A 20,714-nucleotide genomic window follows, 5' to 3' on the forward strand; every position below is an offset into this window, starting at 1 on the left:
GCCTGTGCCTATGTGCCAAACGACAGTTTAGAGTACCTTACCTTTTTGGAGTTCCCAGGTGGGGTGCTTCAACACTAATGTGAGCAATGACAGTGAGACCTGGAGGGGTGTGATTGAAAGCAAAAGCTAAATTGGATCTAAACCCAAGTGGTATTCTGTCACTGGACTTCGGTGCAAACCACAGTTTGTCCATAACAAACACCATGTTCAAACAAAGGTGTCCATAAGTGTATGTGGCACCAGGACACCCTACTCCACAGATCAATGATTGAGTTTATTCGAATCATCAGATCTGCATCTGTATGACACTCTGTGAGCTGTGAACTGATCACCACCTGGTGGTGAATTGGTTCTGGTGATGGGAGAGGATGCTGACAGACCTGCCATACCCAAACTTATAGTGAGGATGCGCTGGGAAAGCCTGGCAGAGGCCCCGGTCTGTGAGGTCTTCAACTCCCACCTTTGGCAGAGCTTCAACAGCATGTTAAGTGAGACTGAGGACACTGAGTTGGAATGGAACATGTTCATTACATCCATCGCTGAAGCTGGTGTACTAAGCTGAGGTCACAGTGTGGTTGGTACCTGTCGTGGTGGTAACCCCCGAACCAGACAGTGGACATCGGAGGTGAAGGGAGCCATCAGGCTGAAGAAGGAGTCCTATTGGGCTTGGTTAGCCTGTTGGACTTCGGAGGCAGCTAATAGGTACCCAGAGGCCAAGTGGAACGCAGCTTGGCCAGTGGCTGAAGCAAAAACTTAGATGTGGAAGGAGTTCGGAGAGGCCATGGAAAAAGACTTTTGGTCTGCCTCGAAGAGCTTCTGCCAAACCGTCAGGTGACTCAGAAGCTACTCTGCCCACACTGTTTGTAGTCCAGGTGGAGCGCATATAAATGATGTCACAGTACATTTGGCCACATTACTTTAATGACCACTTGCAAATGTACATACACAACTGTAATGGAAATCGAGTTGAGTCAAGTCAAGTCACACACACACACACACACACACACACACACACACACACACACACACACACACACACACACACACAGATTAATACATTCCATTTTATATATGTATATTTTATTCTTTGTGTAATTTGATATTTTAATGCAATGCACTTTTTCTAATGTCTAATGTTTACTAATGTTCTTCCAGGACCAATGTGTCCTGGAAGAACATTGCTTTATTTCAAGGTGTATTACTGTGGCTCAAATGACAGTAAAAAGCAACTTGACTTGAACTAGCATGTTCAAGTCAAGTTCAAGTCACGTTGCTATCTGCAGCACTTAAAACAACACAGGGAATCAAAAACAGTCCAAAATTCAGTCCACTGCCATGTACTTCAAAGATCTGTAAAGATGAGCAAACAAACAGCGTACAAGCAAGAAAACAATCAAAAGTTAATTCGTCAAAAATACTTTACTCTTGACTGTCTTCTAACATCCAAGACCTAACAATATTATATGAGAAAAGAAAATGATTAAATTAGCTTCAAATATCTATTGATATGTGATCATTCTTATGAAAAGATCATAAGAATGGTCTTTTTTAGTTATTCACCAAAGTGATATGATATTCCCGCTGCCAAACAGCCTTTCTCAAAACCTTGAAAAGCTTTCATATTTTCAACTTAACCACTGGTGTGGCTACTAAAATAAGAAGAAAAAAGAAAAGAAAAAAAAACAAAAAAAATTGTTAATACCCTACCTACATATACTTCTTAAGCATATCACATATCCTGTGATTATTAGTCACAAGTATTACTCATGGTATTCTTGTTTTATTGTTAGCTTCTGTTTTTGTTAACAGAGAACTTGTGGAACCCCATTGGTTTTTGAGACTTGATAGTTTACTTCTTAAGGTCAGGCTGCTCAGGTCTTCCCATTCCTGGTGCTTAGCCATCATAGCAGTTTTCTTTAGGTGATGACGCTCTTATTTAACAATCTTAGTTGCCTGTTTATGCTTAGCAGCTTCCTTTGGGAACTGCTTGGTGTACAGATGGTGTGTGTACTGCAGTTCTGGTAAGATAAGTCTCTGACATTTTGTTTTGGTTTGTATATCTAAGTTTGGGTTTAGGTTATAGCCCTGAATGACAGCTGTTCCATACTGAAAAGGCTTCAGCCTAGCATCTTTTACCAGTGATGGGTCAACCGCACCCCTATCTGTCAGGCAAGTGTTTGCAAGCTTGACTTGTAGCTTTCTCAGCTGAGCTACTTCCCTCTCCATCTTCTGTCGTCCAACTAGACTATCCACTTTGTGCCAGAAGGTTGTGTTAAAGTGCAGGTAAATCCTCCAGTCTAAAGCATTCCACATCTTGATTTTCTCTGCAGTGTTCGGTGAAAGTGAATGCCGAGTTTGTTCACTGCGACTATTGAGCCGAAAGGAAACCATATCTTCCAAGGACCAGCAGAGGGAGTACTTGAGCAAGACCATGGACTCATCAAAGTATTCAGAAATTAGTATAAGATTAAAGTCCTGTTCTATAGTTTGAATAGCCACAGTGGTTCTCTCCTCAAAGTCTCCAGTGCCAACTGCAATATTATTCTTAAAGCCAAAGTCAAAAGCCAGAATATTGTGAGCGTAGTGGTTGTTGGCCACTGATGCACTATAGTTTCTCCAGCTGTTGTCTAAGAAGTCCTCCAGGCTAAATGTCTTACGAAAGGCTGGGATGCTCTTATAATAACTAAAGATGGATTCCATCATAGCCACAGGATGTCTCAAGATGGAAAAGTAAAAGGTATCCTGAGGCATCACTTTTGCCACCTGGGAAATACATAGTAAATTACATAGTCAGACACCTGTTGTTCTGAAGACCAGTAGTGTTATCACTATATTATCCAGGTGCTATATATGTTTATTCTTGTCATCCTTAGCAAGTCATAAAATCAGATAAAAAAAACCAACTTCAGATGAATTTAAAAATATGTCACATTATACCATGTCCTTATTTCAATAACAAAATGCAGTTTGTGAAAAAATAATACACCTTTACTGCTTTCTTGGGAATTTAGAGGGTAAGTTTCAGCCAGGTGCTGCTAATCAAAAGGACTGATTAAATGATCATTAACAAGTGTCACAACCTCTATTAAAGGAGACATTTTGGTTTCGAGCATTGAGATGTGTTTTCACACAATGCCAAAAAGGAAAGAAATCTGCAGTGATATTTGATGACTTTTACAGAAAGGTAAGAAGTTTAAGACTCCCACCCCTTAAAAAATAAAAGAAAATGAAAAAAAAAATACATATTTATTAGTCTTGAATAAGATAAACTAGACCAGATTAAAGCATACCATTCTGAAATCCTTCCTGCCTGCAAAATTATTTTTAAAAATGTGTAAAATTGTGACTGGTGAAGGATTTTTATTAGAACTATTTTGCAAAAGCAATGGGAGAAACACCTCTTCATAAGAGAAACCCCTCTCTTATGAAAAGAGGTGTTTCATAAGATACTATGAGACTCCTCTCTACACATGTAACTGTATAGTAATGATAAAAGTATTTATTCTGCAGAAAAATCTTCCCCATCACTGCTATATGGAGTAGTGTCAATGCTGCAGATGTTTAATGCATAATAGTCTATAAAATCACGGGTTTGTAGTGCCTGTCCTATAAGGACCACAACAAATTTTAATCATCTCAGAAACACAAGCCTAGATCATAGATTCATAGATACAGTCTTGATTTTTTTTTAAATCACTTCTCTCTAGTGAATCTGTAACAAATGCAAATATCACTGTGCTAGATTAATGTCTAAACGTTGCAAAAACTAAGAAGCGATGCACACATACACGCATGTAGCACAGTAACATGGTAACTGGGACATCTCATGATATGATGGTAAATAATGTTTTATGTTATCCTACACATTGTGCACACCTGCTGATCTCTGGTAAATGGTTTGCAGTATGAGTAACCATGTTACTCATACTGCAAACCATATTCTCACAATATACCCTTGTGAGAATTTTCTTTGTAGTACACAAACCCAGGGTTAACCTTTAAGGTACCTGTATAAGAATAAATCCTGCTCTATAGTTTAGATAATTTGTACATTAGATAATATTTCATTAGGCCTTGTCTGTCATGTCTGTTTAACAGTGTTAAACAGACATGGCAACCATGGAACAACATACATTTTTTGATGAAACTCACCTCAGATTTTTTAAACCTCATGTGGTTGCACATGATGTGGAACTCTTTCACACTTCTGCTGCTGACTCCTTCAACAAAATGTGGAACAAAGAAAAATGGATAAAATAACTGGCTCTGTTTGTTTAGAGGAAGGGCAAAGGTCAAGTTTCTGCTTTCCCCATAGCGATACAGGATGTTTAAGATAGTGCTGCTTGCTGTCTTGTGTGTCTTGAGGAAAACGATGTGAGACTTTGGATGGCAGGTTGCTTGAGTGTGAGTACTGTTCTGAGTATTCAAAAAACTAGAAGGAGCGGGAGAGCGGGTGAATGTTTTTTCTGTGCCTAGATTTAAGTCTTTCCGGGTACTATGGGAAACCAGAGAAGATGGAAGGTCTATGTTTGGTTTGTTTCTGTCTTTGGGTAGAAGCAGCTTGCCCAGTATAACTTTTCTCACCTCCAGTTGAGAGCTTGCCAGCCTGCTGATTAAAGAATATGAAGGCTTTTCATGCCGCTCATTACCATTTGCAGTTTGTTCCATTTCTTGTGATATTGTGTCTTCAGGTCTTATGTGAGGAAAATCTTTTTCTTTCTTGATAGGAAACTTCATCTGCTGGAGTTGTACTAGCTTGCCATTCCTGGAAAAAGTCAAAAACAAAATAAAAAACCTCACTTCCAAATTTTATATTGTTGGTGCTAGGTCGGGAACTTTTGACATCACATTTTAATGCACTGGAGGTCCTTTACTGTGCCATTTCAATAAACATTTCAATTTTGTTTAAACAAAGGTGAGGATGTGACTTTCTATATGCAGAAAACATCATGTGAAAGGTAATCAGTACCTCACAATGTGACACTACAGGTATATTCAGCCAGTTATCCCTTGAAAGCAATTAGTTTATGAACATGCACAAAACACTGCAGAATACATGTACACACTTCAGAATACAAGTAATCAAGAAATGTCAATATTGTAATATTATAAATTATATTGTGTGTGTGTGTGTGTGTGTGTGTGTGTATCAAATGGTTTTTCTTTAATTTTTTTTATTACTTTCTACATTGTAGATACATACTGAAGACATCAAACATATTAAGCAAGATATATGGAATTATGTAGAAAGAATTGATAAATAACTAAATATTGTGGTGAACGGGTGAATGTAGGTATGAAAAAGGCTAAGCAAAAGACCAAAAAAGAAAGGAATGGAAAAATGCAGGTGTGACAAAGAAACAGATGGGAGAAGCTGCTACCAGATAAGCTGAATCTGTGTTGGGGGAAGAGGGAGGAGTATCATTCTAGTATTCTAGTTTTTTGTTGTTTTTGTTTATTCATCAAATCAGTTCAATTTATATAGTGCCAAATCACAACAACCGACAACTCAAGGTGCTTTATATTGTAAGGTAAAGGATCCAGAGATACAGAGAAAAGCCCAACAATCAGATGAATCCCTATGGACAATTACTTTGGCGACAATCGGAAGGAAAAACTCCCTTTTAACAGGAAGAAACCTCTAGCAGAACAAGGCTCAGAGAGTGGCAGCCATCTGCTGCGACTGGTTGGGGGTGGGGGGAGGAAGACGGGAAAAAGACATGCTGTGGAAGAGAGTCTAAGATTAATAATAATTAATAATTAAATGCAGAGTAGTGTATAGTGTGGTTACTGAAGAAAAGGTGACTGAAGAAGAAAAAGTTAGTGGATTATGGGAAGGCCCCATCAGTTCAGGTGTGTGTGTTCCCCTGCTTCTACCTCTCCTTCAAACCTTCTCATTTAATGTTTTTTCTTTATTTTTACTACTTTCTATTGATCAAATATATGAAGCAAGATGTGTGGAATTATGTTGCAAAGAAAAACTTGATAAATAACTCTAAATATGTCTTTTATTTTAGATTCCTGAAAGTAGCCACCCTTTGCTTTATTGACAGAGTTGCAAACCCTTGGCCTTCTCCCTATAAGCTTCATGGTGTAGTCACCTGAAATGGTTTTTACTACACAGATAAATTTGGGTTTAAAACAAAATCAATTCAATGTATTAAGTTTCTCTAGAGCAAAACAACAGCCAGAATTAAAGTTAACAGCTGTGAGAGAAAGATTTGATCTAGAGAAGGGAACTAGGCAGGTCTGTTGCTTTAGTCCCACATTGTTTGCTCTATATATTAAACCACTTGCTCAGATGATTAAGCAAGATAACTCGTTAACAGGGATCAAAATCAATAACCAAGTACACACTATTTGTTTATTTGCAGACGATATGATGATATATTTAGTAGACCCAGTTAATTCCTTTTTTTAAATTAAGGCAAGCATTAAACACATTTGGAAAATACTCAAGTTACAAGATAAACCTTAAAAAGACTCAAGTTCTTGTATTCAATTGTAACCCAGACCAAAAGCTCCAAGAATTGAAAATAAATTGGAATGCAAACTCCCTGAAATATTTTGGTATAAAAATAACAACAACAAAAAAAAATGATCCAATCGACTCAGACATACAAAAAAAACTTGATAGATGGAATACATATCCTTTGAGTTTTAGTGACAGAATAAATGTAATCGCGCCAGGAACCTGCTTGGCCAGAACCGGCAGACAGCGCGAGGGAGAGCCCTGCGTAGATGGAGCCGGAGATTGCCATGTAGGCCGGTCCAGCAGCGTCCACGCCAGAGATCAGTACGTCTCCTGGACCTGCCCCATCTCCACCAGAGGCCAACGCATGGTGGGGTCCTGCGAGCCACCCACCAGTCAAACAGCTGTAGAGCGTTTGTAACAGCAACCGTGTGAGTTAATAAAGAGATGCTGAAAAGCATGAAACTGTCATTGGGTCTGCTGTGGTATTGTTACAATGGCATTGATCAGTTTCTCGGCAATTTACTATACTATTCATGCAGTAAAAACACTGAAACTACAATATTGTCTCTTGATGCTGAAAAAGCATTTGATAGAGTTAACTAGAAGTTTTTATATACAACTTTACACAAATTTGGTTTTGGACACTCTTTCACAAACTGGTTAAAAATCTTATATAATTCCCCAACAGCATGTGCCAGGACAAATGACCAAACACCTTCCAGCTTCTGTCTCCAGAGGGGCACCAGACCTGCCCACTCTCCTTTCACTGCTTCCAATTTTTATTGAACCACTAGCAGCAACAATTAGGCAGGCTATAGCGATAAAGGGCATAAAATGCAAGAATGTAGAACTTAAAATCAATCTTTATACGGATGATGTGTTGCCTTTTCTCCAGCATTCACAAACCACTTTCTCTGAGATAATTACATTAATAAACTCTTTGTCAAGAGCTTCAGATTATTCAATAAACTGGTTAAATCTACAATTCTTCCAGTGAATTGCTCCTTCCATAATTCTTCTTATATCCCACTGCAATCTGGAAATATTAAATATTTAGGTATTAATGTTTCTCCTAAATTTGCAGATTTAGCTAAATTAAACCACATCCGACTTTTAAAGAAAGTTTGAGACAATCTGGCTAGATGGAAGTCTTTACCCATATCACCCATATCACAGGGATTGCTTCAATAAAAATGATGGTCTTGCCAGGAATCAATTATTTATTCTCAGTGATCCCAAGTAAACTATCACCTGACTGGTTAAGACCGCTGGAATTTATGGAATTTCCTTTGGAAAGATAAATCCCTCCATATTAACTTTCACTGCTACTTCTTAGCCAACATGTTTTAACCATCCTGAGATGTATTGTAGCCACAATACATCTCAGGATGGTTAAAACATACCTTCTTAGATAAGATCCGGCAAGACGTAGAACAGACCCTATGCAATAATATAGAGATTTCTGAGATCCATTCGATCAAACATCAAATGACAAGTATGATTTAAAAGCATTAATATCAGCTCCTCAGTGACATGATGACATGATGGGAGCTTCTAATCCCATGCAAGTTACTGGCCTGGTAACCGTGCTGCTCCTGGGTGGGTCTTGCATGGGCTTGGGGACTTGGGTTCTGGGAGTGCTTGGCCTCCAGGCTGGGGTTCTGACTGGGCCTGGGGGGCTTAGGTCCTGATTGGTGTGTCGCCAGGGTTGTCAGTGGGTGTATGCGTGGTGGTCATTCCTGGTGCAGGGGGCCTGGCCCTGTCACGAGGACCTTTGGTGCATTGTTAGAACTAGGGGCCTCTTTAGCTGCTTGGGTGGTTGTTACCATCTTTTGCAGGTCATATCTGCAAAAGATGTGACCTGCATCTTTTGCAGGTCACAGAGTCCACTCTGTGATCTGCAAAAGATGTGACCTGCATCTTTTGCAGGTCACAGAGTCCACTCTGTAGGTGGTGGTGGTGGACAACTTGGGTGTCTATTGTCTGATGTAGTCTCAAAGTTGACTGAATGTTGGGGATGCTATAGTGGGGTAAGGTGGGCCACCCTGAGCAGGCTCGGTAGTGCTGCTGTATGGACCCAGCCACCTGCCCTTGGTGGATTTTGGGGAACAGGGGTGCCTAATTGCTTTCCTCCTCCCACATGCAGTGCCTTAAGCACTGAGCCTGCTGGGCACTGCTGCGGCCCCCTGTGGCTTCTGCACCATGGCGGCTGAGTGACCCCCGTCCAGGGCTCTCCTCACCTCAGTTCTAGGTGGGTGCCGCTGCAGTGGTCCTCCTGGTCTGGGGGGCCTCTGAATGTCTGTTAGATACTTAAATGGAGAAACCTTATGAACACAAGTGCGCTCACACACACTTGTACAATAGGGCATGGAGCTCAGCCATTTGAGAGTGAAGGAGTAGAGCCACTGGTCTGCCACATCAAAAGGATCCTGTTGATGTTGTTTGGGCATCTGACTAGGATACCTCTGAGGGAAGGTGTCTCAGGCATGTCATACCGGGAGCAACCCCACTCAGGACTTGCAGGAGAGATTATATCTTTTGGCTGGCATGGGAAAGACTTCTCCCCTGGATGAGATGGAAGTGGATGGTGTGAGGGAAGCCTGGACTTCTCTGCTCAGACTTCTGCTCCCACAAGCTGAATCCAGATAAGTAGCAGATGGTTGGATGCATGGATATTTTGCTTAGAAAAGATTATAATGAATAAAAGTTTTGAAAAATTCACAATATTATCATTACTTCTTTTTTTAGATGACCAAGTATACCTTATGCACCATTAACAATTAGTTTAGACTTATTATCCAGACCTCTACCTCATCAACATGATCAATATTTGCCATAATTTCAAAAAGTTATGGACAAAAGTCTTTTTTTGTGTAAAATTACCATTGTTGTTAACAAAAACTTGCCAAAAACGCCCAATGTGTCAAATGTGATACAAAAAACTCTAAATCTAAATGAAATTAACTAATTAATTTTACAATTTTCTATAATTAATCACGATTAATCGTAACTACTTGATCAATAGCCTGGTTGCACTTACATTTTTTCAACTTTATATTTAAGCTTGTTACTAACATTTATGCAATATAATGAAGTTAATGCAGAATAAACACAAAGAATGTATGCTTAAAGAGAATTTGAATAGTTTTCTTCAATCTTTTAGCACAGGTTCTCTCCTATGAAATACAACTTTTTAAAAAACCTATATACTAATAGGTAAGTATACACTAATATATATATTAGTGCTTTTAAACAATTAAAATGTTTAATCAGACTCATCACAGGGTTACAGTGGATTCATTTTGATTAATCACGATTAAATATCATTCATTTTTATTCTATATTATTCGCATTTCATTTTGCATGAACAAACAGACTCAAGAAAAAAGGTAAAATATACGCATACTTAACATGTTTATTGAACATCTTGAACATTCATGTTAACAAAAAACTCGGTAAACATTTATCCACTCTCTCTGTCACTATTGGGGAGGCACTTCAAGTCCTTGAAACAAGGAACCAAAGCTATTCAAAGCGCGTATTCTCAACGATATTAATAGGTCTGCCGTTTGTTGCAATCGACTTGGCAATTGTGTCAGTCAATATTTCTGAGGTAAACTTAGTGAGCCCCCAATGCTCCATGAGTGGTTTGTCGCAAGCTGGGTGATGCGTTAGCCAAAGTCCTAGCAGCATCCCTGACTAATGTATGGTAAATGGATAGCACTTTTCTACTCTTCTGAGCATTTAAAGCGCTTTACACAACTTGTGCATTCACCCATTCACACCCACACACGCACATTTTCTTAGTGCTTTCTAACTAACATTCACACACACATTCATACTCCGATGGATGCATCTGTTCCGTCTTGTTATTTTTTTAATTCTCAAATTTCCCATCGAGGGGGTCAATGCGCGTTTATCATCTTCCATATTGAGTTGATGCCTGTCAGCTGCCTGTCACTACCAGATCTACTGCCCATTTGCACATGTGCAAAGGTAACTCTACTTGGACAAATGCGTTCACGGACACATTTCAGGGATTTTGAGTCATTTTGCACTCCAGAAGTGTTAATTGTGTTAAAAATTTTAATCGCGTTGACAGTGATGGTGGATTAATTTGCGTTAACACGTTAATTTTGACAGTACTAAAAAAAAAATATAATAATAAATATTATAAATATATAATAAAAATATATCATACACAACATGTGGATTTGGCTATAAGGGTTAATAAACATCTCAGTTCTAAAAAATCTGAATTTTCTGGCTATTTTTTGGGTTGGGTCTTACAAGATTAAGTCTCACTGTGCATCTGTCATTCTCCTTTGCAAAGGCCTTTGTGCAACCCATCTCCTCCCCAGCTCAATCTCTCATCACTCAAGCATCTAGGCTCCGGGGAGTCCTGCTCTAATCCCTTTCACAGCTGGGGTTCCGTTCGGCCGAGAAGGGCCATCAAACCACCAAACACCTATCTATATTCCGTTCATCTATAAATCATGTTTATTCTTTCTAATAATCTCTCTTTACTGAACTATTGGCAGAGCTCTGAGCCTACAGGAGGATGTAGGATGAAGTTACTGAGAAACAGGACTCAGAACATGGTTCACTGATAACTTTAAGTTCAATAAATTAACTTTAATGTTGTATTTTTTTTATGTATTATATTATGTACCATATTATATATTTTAAAGTTTATAATTGTCATATGAGTTATCTTTCACCAATGCTAGATTTAGCAAGAATTGTCCCAAAAAAGATTAACGATAACAAAGTCCACTTGGTTTGAGAAAATTGATGTTAAGAGTAGGACTTTACCTGGCCTGATTGGTGACAAAGGTCTGAATGGCAATACAGACTCCCAGCAAAATGAACAGTATCCACAGAGAGTGATGCCTGCTGTGCAGGCATCTCTTCCTCTTCACAAACCTGCAAAACACACACACACACACACACACACACACACACACACACACACACACACGTAGTAATGATTTTTAAATTGATTAAGTGACTGTTGCCACATTGTGTTGAGACTGGGTTATGAGAGAAAACTAAGTGACACATTGCCACAGACACCTCCAAGTGCTTAAACTGCCTCTGAGTAAAACAATTAATTCAACTCTTGTACAATGAATTTTCCGTGGGTTGGATGTTGTTTTTGTTGTATGTATGTTCTTTACTGCTAAGATTTTAGTTGCTCAACTGTACAGTTCACTTAAAGCTCAAAATAACTGCAAACCTGTCACTAATTACTAACTGATTTAACATTTGCCAATAGAACTAGAGTATGGGAACCCACTCCAAATTAAACAAATGCAACGTATATACCTCATTTTCATTCTAATAAATGCCCAAAGTATGCAATTATATTTTCATTATTTTTTCCTTTTTAAATAAATATTTTTCTCAGTATCCATAGCATGAGTAGAAGAATCATCTTGTTTTATCTTGTTTCACTTTTGTAACACCAACAAAAAGAAATTACAAATGACAGCTTAATTTTAGAGAATTTTAGGGATTTTGATTTTTTTCTCTGAGAAACAAATCTAGCCATATGTGGCTTTCGTTTCTAAAGTAAACTAAATTTGTACATTCTGCTGATCATATGTAAAGGTGTAGGATTAATTATATTCATACTTCTGAATAAAAATATTATGAGAGAGAGAGACCAACTACAGTAACATCAACTATGCCAAGTTACTAATCCTAAATTCATTGCTGTTATAGCACCTAAAAAAGAGAAAGAAATCTTCTCTACACCTCATTTACATGGAGCTTAAAATGCTTTTTGTATACTGGATATCCCCATGGCATTCAAAACACTGATGTAGTTAAACCATACAGCAACTTCTTCCTGACTATCTTTATTCCAGTGTGTAGACTTGCTGTTGCAGTGATACTCAGCTTGTTCTAACATTCTGGAAACCTGCAACAACACTGGAGAGTAAACACACACACACACACATACACGCACATATAAATCACATGGTACCACTCTGACTCTAGAATTTAATTCTAGTAAAATTTTACAGTTGAGCTAAGATTCTAATATTTTTAATCTGGAGGTTAATTACAAAATCAAAGAAGCTCATATGAAAAGACATACAGTATATTGCCAAAATTTTTACCATTCTCCCAGAAGCGCATTTGTGAAGTCAGACAAATGCCTTCTCATCTTTGATGAGAAGGCCTGGCTTGCAGTATCCGCTCTAATTCGTCCCAAAGGTGTTGGTTTTTTAAGGGTAGAATGGAAGGCAGAGCCTTTAACTTTCAGGTCTGTCTTCCTGTGGAACCATTTATCTTTCTACTTTTAAGATTAGATGTTTTTTCTTCACTTGCCTTTTTACTCATATGTTTATATTGCATTCTAATTATTAGCTGTTATTAATTTCTTTCTCTCTTCCACAGGGTGTCTATTGTCCTCTCTTAGTAGCCAGTGCCCCAGGTGGAGAGACTGGTGATTGGAGTAGATTTCCATGGGCATGTAAGTAAAGGAAACAGATGCTAGTGTTTTACAAAAAGGGTGGAAATTGTTGTGCTGAATGTGTACTTTAAGAAGAGGGGGAAGAAATAGTTTTTGTTCTGGGCCTGGTTCTTCTGGAGTTTTCTACTTGTTAAAAGGGAGTTTTTTCTTTCCCACTGGCATAGGGGATCTTCTGATTGTTTGGATTTTCTGTTTTCCCCACATTATTGTAAGGTCTTTGTCTTACAATATAAAGCATGTTGTGATTTGGTGCTATATAAATAAAACTGAACAGAACTGAAGAGGGTAACATATATATGTGGAGGAACGTACTCAACCGCCCTAGGGAGATTATCTCATTTTGACCTTGAAACTTCCAGGCTATAGTCGGTACAGATGTTCTTTTATACTGTGCGAGGCACTTGATTATGTATGTATGTATGTTCTGCCTGCTACTATTTTACAGTGTGCTGTTATGTGCTAGATTGTTTCAGGGGCATCTTTGCACACCCTGCACCTGGGCTCTTGCCTAGTGTGGTAGATCCCAGCCTCTATGGATCTTGTGATAAGAGATTGTTCCTGTGTTGCCTCAATTAGTACCTCTGTGCTGTCTTTCAGTTTAGCTTTGTTCAGCCATTTCTGGATGTCAGCCACTTGTGCCTTTTTGCCAGTGGTACATGCCATATGCAGGAGCCTGTCCTTCCATGATGATTCTTCTCCTTGTTCCTCTTGTTTCTCTGGTTTCCTCTGCCTGAAGTATTTGCTAAGGATGTGGTCTATTGTGGTCTTCCTGATGTACTCATGTATGCAGTGTTGGGAAGGTTACTTTTAAAATGTATTCCACTACAGAATACTGAATACATGCCCCAAAATGTATTCTGTAACGTATTCCGTTACGTTACTCAATGAGAGTAACGTATTCTGAATACTTTGGAATACTTAATATATTATCGTGCTGTTTACAACTACATGAATGTCCTATTGCTGTGATTTAATACTGTTACTGAAGGTCCGCGGCTCCGAAACGTAGTAAAGGGACCTCTGGCTAATACGTCGGGTTCCGTGTCGGGCTGGTAGCCGAAAACTAGCTTTACTTTGTTGTCTGGGTCAACTTTGCTTGCGGAGACAGAGAGAGGCGTTGAAAGGCTGCTCCAACGGAACTTATTTTTCCGGAGGAAAACACGAACACAGTGTACAGTTCAGTCTTAATAGCTTACTTACAGCTGGGCTCGTCAGGCACTCTTCTTGGCTGCAGTGGTTATTATTATATTTACATGCTTCCAGCTCCCGTTTTTGCTCCGTGACAGCTCGGACTTTTCCTTTCTCTCCCTCCCTCGCTCACAGACACATAACGCGTATGGTAGTCCATTCTCCCTGCAGCACGGACTACACTGCCCATCAGGCTACATGCTTTAGAGCTATGCCTGTAGCATTCTGCCTTTAGCTTAGCACAACAACAACAACAAAAAGCGCTCTCACCCAGGAAACACGCAGAGAGAGAGCGGCACCCTGTAACCATGGCAACCGTAACGCTGCCGCCTGGAACAACAGAACGTAGCTGTCAAACAAACCCAAACAGTCCTGACCCGCGACAATATGAAACAGGGAAGTACCGCCGTGTATTCCATTTATTTCAACAAAGTAACTGTATTCTGAATACCACCTTTTTAAACGGTAACTGTAACGGAATACAGTTACTCATATTTTGTATTCTGAATACGTAACGGCGGTACATGTATTCCGTTACTCCCCAACACTGCATGTATGTTCATTGTTTCATCCTGGACGGTGGTTCTGAAATTCATTAATCCTTGGCCATAAGCATACAGTCTCAGGATGCTGGATTTGGGGTGAAACCCTCCATGCAAGATAAGGAGCTTCCCTGTCTTGATGTCAGTGGCTTCTATTTCCTCATTTGGTCAGCTTATTATCCCAGCAAGGTATCACTGGCAAGGCATTGGTGTTGATTGCCTGGCTCTTGTTCTTCCCATTCAGCTGACTCTTCAGGACTGGACTTGCCTTACCCTCTGCTGGCTCTGGTTTTCCTAGCGGCCTCTTTGTGGTTCCTATCTGCCTGTAGGATTCCAAGGTATTTGTAGCTGTCCTCAGTGTCTGCAGTGTTCATTTCTTGTAGTACAATCCCCTCCGTTCTGACTACCTCCCTCTCTTTTTTACCATTCAACTACACTTCTTCAGTCTGAATAGCATTCCAATGTCATTGCTGTAGGGTCTAGTGGTTTGGATCAGTGAATCGATGTCTCATTCACTCTTGGCATACAGCTTCATGTCATCCTTGTAGAGTAGGTGGCTGACGATTGCTGCATTTCGTAGGGGGTTCAGGCCTATGCAGAACAGCAGTGGGGACAAGGCTTGTGCTATTGGCTTTTAGTTGGCCTCTAGTGTTGTTCGCCACATCGCAATCGAATTTCTGATAAGGCCATTAGGGTCCTGTTGATCTTGTATAGTTCTAGGCGTTCCAGGAACCATGGGTTAAGGCATTGCATCATAGGTTTGCAGTCAATCCAAGTGGTGTACAGCGGTGAGCCTGGTTTTACAGTCTTGGGTGACTGCTCTGTCGGACAGGAGCTGGTGTTTTGCACCTGTGGTGTTTCTGCCTATGAGTGTCCCACTCATATATAAAACCATATGCCAACACTATTTAATTTTTTCCAATATTTACATTTTACATTTTTGAATACTGTTCATATGTATGTAGTGCCACAGAATTCTGCACCTCACCCCCCTTTGTTTCCTACATGTCTGCACTGAGTAGGAGATGCTCTGTATCTCATTGTACATGTGTAAAGACATTCTCTACTGTACTCTCTACTACTACTCTCTACTAACCTGAAGGTTGTTGGTTCAATCCCAGTCTGCTCCAATCTGCATGTCAAATATCCTTGGGCAAGATACTAACCCCAGGTTGCTCTCCGATTCATTCATTGGAGTGTGAATCTGTATGAATGTTAGTTAGGTAGCACTTAAAACCTAGAAAAGTGCTTGTGTGAATGGGTGTGATTGGGTGAATGAATAAGTTGTATAAAGCGCTTTGAGTGCTCAGAGTAGAAAAGCGCTATATAAGTGTCAAGGGATTTTGGGATTTTTATTATGTTATGCTTAAAAATACATTTCATTATCTAGATGTGTTTGCTCTTTCAGTATTCAGCTTAAATGGGGAAGTTACACTCTGTGCAGACTCAACAGGAAGCCTGCACGCAGCACAGTTCTATTTTATCTCTTCCTGTACGTCTCTGAGAATGCTATGAATAAAAAGGCTGACAACTATTGCACTGGGTGCGAGTCTCCCTGAGTCTCACCCATGTACACGTTAACCTGTCTGAGCGTTTTTATTCTGACCTGAGTTGCAATACAGGAAAACTCCTGACAATAAGAACCAGTCTATTTACCATTTACCATGTGATGGTTACTGGATCCTGTTCAGGGAGTTTGCTTTATCCAGGGTCTACTCTTAGATCCACTAACAATTGTTTTTATGAGTTGTGTCCTTCTCCCATATGCTCCTCCAGTATTGCTCTGTTTCCGTCTTGTGGGGCTGTTTTCATGTTGTTCACCTCCCACTAGGGGTACACCTTGGATTATTCAGTGGAGTACAGATGGTTTATTCTCCTGCCTTCTGTCTCTCTACAGAAAAACAAACAGAAAGCTCTCAGGCAGGAGGAGCAGGATCCAGGCCATGTAGGGCCAAAGAGGGGCCACCAGGATCAACCTCACCTCCTTGGTGTGGACTTAACAGAGGATCGACTGGAGGAGAGAGAATGGAGGGAAGGCATAGAGGAGACACTGGGGGCAGGGGTGCACAAGGGTGTACTACCCCAGGGGAGGGTTGTCATTCTGCAAAAAGGTCGACCTCTGCTCTTCCAAATTTGCACCAGATCTGGTTGGATCGTGAAGATGGAATTTCCACTCTCCTCGACTCGGGCCCTTACTTGACACAATGTCTGCCACCATATTTAGTGGCCCTAGCACATGAACTGCTCTGAGCGGGCAGAGCAGGCATTAGCCAGAGAGCCAGAGAGAAACTCTTGCTCACTTGGCTAACAGCATCAGCCACAGTAAGAACCAACTGGTTACGTAAGTCCACAAGACCTGTAGACCTGTCCAGAAGGATACAGCCAGTTGCAGCGACACTAGGTGAGCACCGAGTGTTCAACTCACAAGACCCCAAGAAACAGACCAGGTGCCCACAGCATCAGCTACAGCAAGGTTCCACTGGATGCATGAACCCATGAGACCACAGATCACAGCCACATATTAGAGTCACTGCAAAGGACCTTTTCTTTCTTTCTTTCTTTCTCTTTTTAGGGCAACAGCAACTATGGGGACCGGCCAACCAACAGGCTTCACAACACAAAGGCAATGGACACATACTGTACCATGCAAAGTACACACGCACACTGCATCTGACAGCAAGTGGAGATCAAAGAATCATAGTTTTCATATCTGCATAGATGTGTTATAGTGGGCAAGCCGGAGTGTCTTAAAGAAGTATCCACATGTCCTGATAAAGGGGGTTTCATTCTCCATACATATGGAATATGTAAAAGAGTGGAGAGACAGTCTTGATGTGATAGTGAGCAAGAGTGTAAGATTTACTGCCAAGATTCTCCATCCAGAATGTGGAGAAATTGAATAGCATCTCAGTGTGTGCATATTTTCCCTGCTGTTGTCCTTGCATACAGTTTTCTGATATTCTGTGCTGTTCTGTATGGGGATTCTGTACTCACTCAGAGACTGGAATATACACAGAAATATTATTATCACCATGGATTCAAACTATAAATACATAAATATATGAGGAAGCCAGCAGCACCTCCTTTCAGTGAAACAGCCTGGTGACCAGTGATGGGGTTTCCCTGGTGAGGGGGGAACTGGTGACAGCAGTCCATCTTTGGAGGGCCATGACATGGATGGAAGGACCCCTCTGGTGGTTTCCTGGAGGGGTCCTTCATCGCTGACTGAGGCAAGAGGCTACGTCAGATCACCCTCATCACTGGAGCCTCAGATTGAGGTGGGGCAGCTGTCGAGCCAGATAGCAGCATTGGAGAAACTGGAGTGTGGAGCTGCAGCTGCAGCAGATAGGATGAGGAAGCAGAGCTGATAGATGATGAGTGCAGACTCAAAGCCAAACTTCACCCTTAGTCTCGGTGAAACTGGCAAAATCCAACAACCAGCATAAACCAAAGTCCATTACTCTAAATATAGAGAAACAGCAAGAACAAAAACAAGATTACTATATGAAGGACCAGATTGTGACGAACGTCAGATTTGTTATTTTGAATGTGTCTTTTTGCAATGAAAATCTGTTTGTGTTTTTCCATTTGTATGGACCTCACACCCCACTGGCAGTCAACCAGTAAGATTATTTTAATTTTGCGCTTTAGGAGTGTTCAGCTAAGTAACCCGTTTCTAATGTTGTCTAGCAGGAAGTGTTTCGAGTTACCAGGAAAAGTAGCAGCGTGGCAAATCTAGTAGTTCAATAGTAATTAAATATTTTAATACAGCTGAATTTGATTGTTATTTTATTTGGATGATTTGTTATTTGATTGTTGAATTTGTCTGTTATTTTAAATGTCTTACCCTTTAAAAATGAATTGCAATCTTCTGTGCTGCTATATCTTCATGGCTATCTGTGTCTGGTATGGCTATCTGTGTCTGCTATGGCTATCTCTGTCTGGTATGGCTATCTCTGTCTGCTACTAACATCGCAGAACTATTGCAATGCTCTGGAGTGAAATGACCATATTCTCAATTTAAAGGCTCTGGAGTGAAAGAAAATATTTTTCTAGCTTCTAAAACAGCAGTGCTTGCTTTGAATGCTAGTGGGTGATTAATCACCAGAAAACACGATTCAAAACCTGAGAAAAAAAGCGGGAAAAGTTCATTATTAACATCAAATATTGAAATCTACAATGTCACAATGTCTGTTTTTCACAGCAATAAATATTTCATCGAAACACAGGGCAAACCTCACAGAATCTTATGTTCAATGTTATTTATTTGACTTCATAACTGCATGCAACTACAATGAAAACGGTTTAGTTTTTAGCAAATGTTTTTATGAAGTTAAATGTTTATATAAGCAGCTCTCACAGACAAACATGAACTTTTAGCCTCTCTGTGTAAGGAACAAAATTGCATAGCAGTGGCTCCTGCTATGCAATTCTGTCTTTTTGAAGAATTCTACACATCTCTCTGTTAGCAGTCAGCTGAAGCGCAGTCAAATCCATTGCAAATACAAGTGCAGATCAATATGTCCTATTGCAGGGGTCTATATATTGTTTTTTTACCTTTGTGCTTTGTGTGAACAACTAAAGTAAGTATGTTAAGTTTATTTATTAAGCGCTTTTCACAGACAGGCAGTCACAAAGCGCTGTACACAAATATTAAAATAAACAATACAATCAATAGACATTATACACAATGTAAAAGATCAAATGTAAATAATGTAAAGAATATAAAATAGGTAGATCAACAATAGGCTTGTTTGAACAGAAAAGTTAACTGCTTTTTAAAAGAATCCACAGAGCAACTAAGGTGTGTTGCTTATAAAATCCATGAAGTGCTACAGAGAAAATTACATTTTATTTATGTAATTAACACATTTTGAACTCTTAAAGAAATATAACAAAAGGAAAGACACCCAGCTGAACTAAAATGATCCATGTAGCAAACAAAAACTGTTGTGAGCCACCACCCTTTTAAAAAGTAATTGGAAAAAAAGCACTATGCCGCTAAAAAAAAAAAAGATATTTGCAAAATTCTGCCTAAATATCTATTTTACCTTGTTAATGTGTGTGGCGGGGCGTGGTCTGCAGTGCTGCTGAATGGGAGTCGGACGCACCTGAGCGGCACCCGCAATCACGCCTCGCCGCCTTAAAGTCTGTGCTCTCTCTGCTGTTGTGTTGTCGGGCTGTGAGCTGAAAAGCTGCAGCCGGCTGTATGCGTACAGCAACCGTGTGTGAAAAGTGGTCAATATAGAGATGCTGAAAAGCATGTTCATGCAAACATCGCCGGGTCTGCCGTGATATGTTTACAATGAGACTTCTGGTCCCGAACCTCTGCTCACAGCATCTGCAAATCGGGGCTTTCATCTTTAAGCAGGACTGTAAGCTGTCATCTGTGAGGCGTGAGCGGTGTTTGTTTTTAACATAGTTCACGGTGGAGAACAGCTGCTGACATAATGTGGATCCGAAGATCCATAATTGGCCTACCTGGGGTTGAAAGTCTCGATAAATGCATGGCGTTTCGGCGGGTACACCGGCTTCCCCGAGTGTAACGCTTATTTTGAGCAATGAAAAATGGTAAATGGCCTGTATTTATATAGCGCTTTTCTAGTCCCTAAGGACCCCAAAGCGCTTTACATATCCAGTCATTCACCCATTCACACACACATTCACACACTGGTGATGGCAAGCTACGTTGTAGCCACAGCCACCCTGGGGCGCACTGACAGAGGCGAGGCTGCCGGACACTGGCGCCACCGGGCCCTCTGACCACCACCAGTAGGCAACGGGTGAAGTGTCTTGCCCAAGGACACAACGACCGAGACTGTCCGAGCCGGGGCTCGAACCTGCAACCTTCCGATTACAAGGCAAACTCCCAACTCTTGAGCCACGATCGCGATAAAATAATAAAATATTATTTTATTTTTATATTTCAAAATCACAACAATCTTCCAATATAGAACTACAAGTTTTTTAAAAAAAGAACTAAAGACAAATAAAATGCACTTCAGCTAAATACTTCTAATTTATT

The 20,714-nt window shown here is 40.2% G+C and overlaps 1 protein-coding gene across 1 annotated transcript; it reads right to left on the reverse strand.

Annotated features, from left to right (window-relative positions):
- Positions 1-855: 855 nt before the first annotated feature.
- gal3st2 (galactose-3-O-sulfotransferase 2) lies at positions 856-11,381 on the reverse strand. Its single transcript, XM_039598248.1, has 3 exons — positions 11,291-11,381; positions 4,153-4,765; positions 856-2,763 (listed from the first exon to the last, which is right to left on the reverse strand). The coding sequence occupies exons 2-3, from the start codon at positions 4,735-4,737 to the stop codon at positions 1,933-1,935; spliced, it is 1,416 nt and encodes a 471-aa protein (XP_039454182.1). The 5' UTR covers positions 4,738-4,765; positions 11,291-11,381; the 3' UTR covers positions 856-1,932.
- Positions 11,382-20,714: the final 9,333 nt, after the last annotated feature.

The sequence above is a fragment of the Oreochromis aureus genome, linkage group 14 (genome assembly GCF_013358895.1).
Source record: "Oreochromis aureus strain Israel breed Guangdong linkage group 14, ZZ_aureus, whole genome shotgun sequence".
NCBI lineage: Eukaryota > Metazoa > Chordata > Actinopteri > Cichliformes > Cichlidae > Oreochromis > Oreochromis aureus.

What these genes read in the sequence shown, in the direction of transcription:
- gal3st2 (XM_039598248.1), bottom strand. Translation starts at nt 4,737, where the DNA reads ATGAAGTTTCCTATCAAGAAAGAAAAAGATTTTCCTCACATAAGACCT. An exon ending in TGAGGTTTAAAAAATCTGAG is followed by an intron (nt 2,764 to 4,152) that starts GTGAGTTTCATC and finishes TGTATTTCCCAG; the next exon opens with GTGGCAAAAGTGATGCCTCA.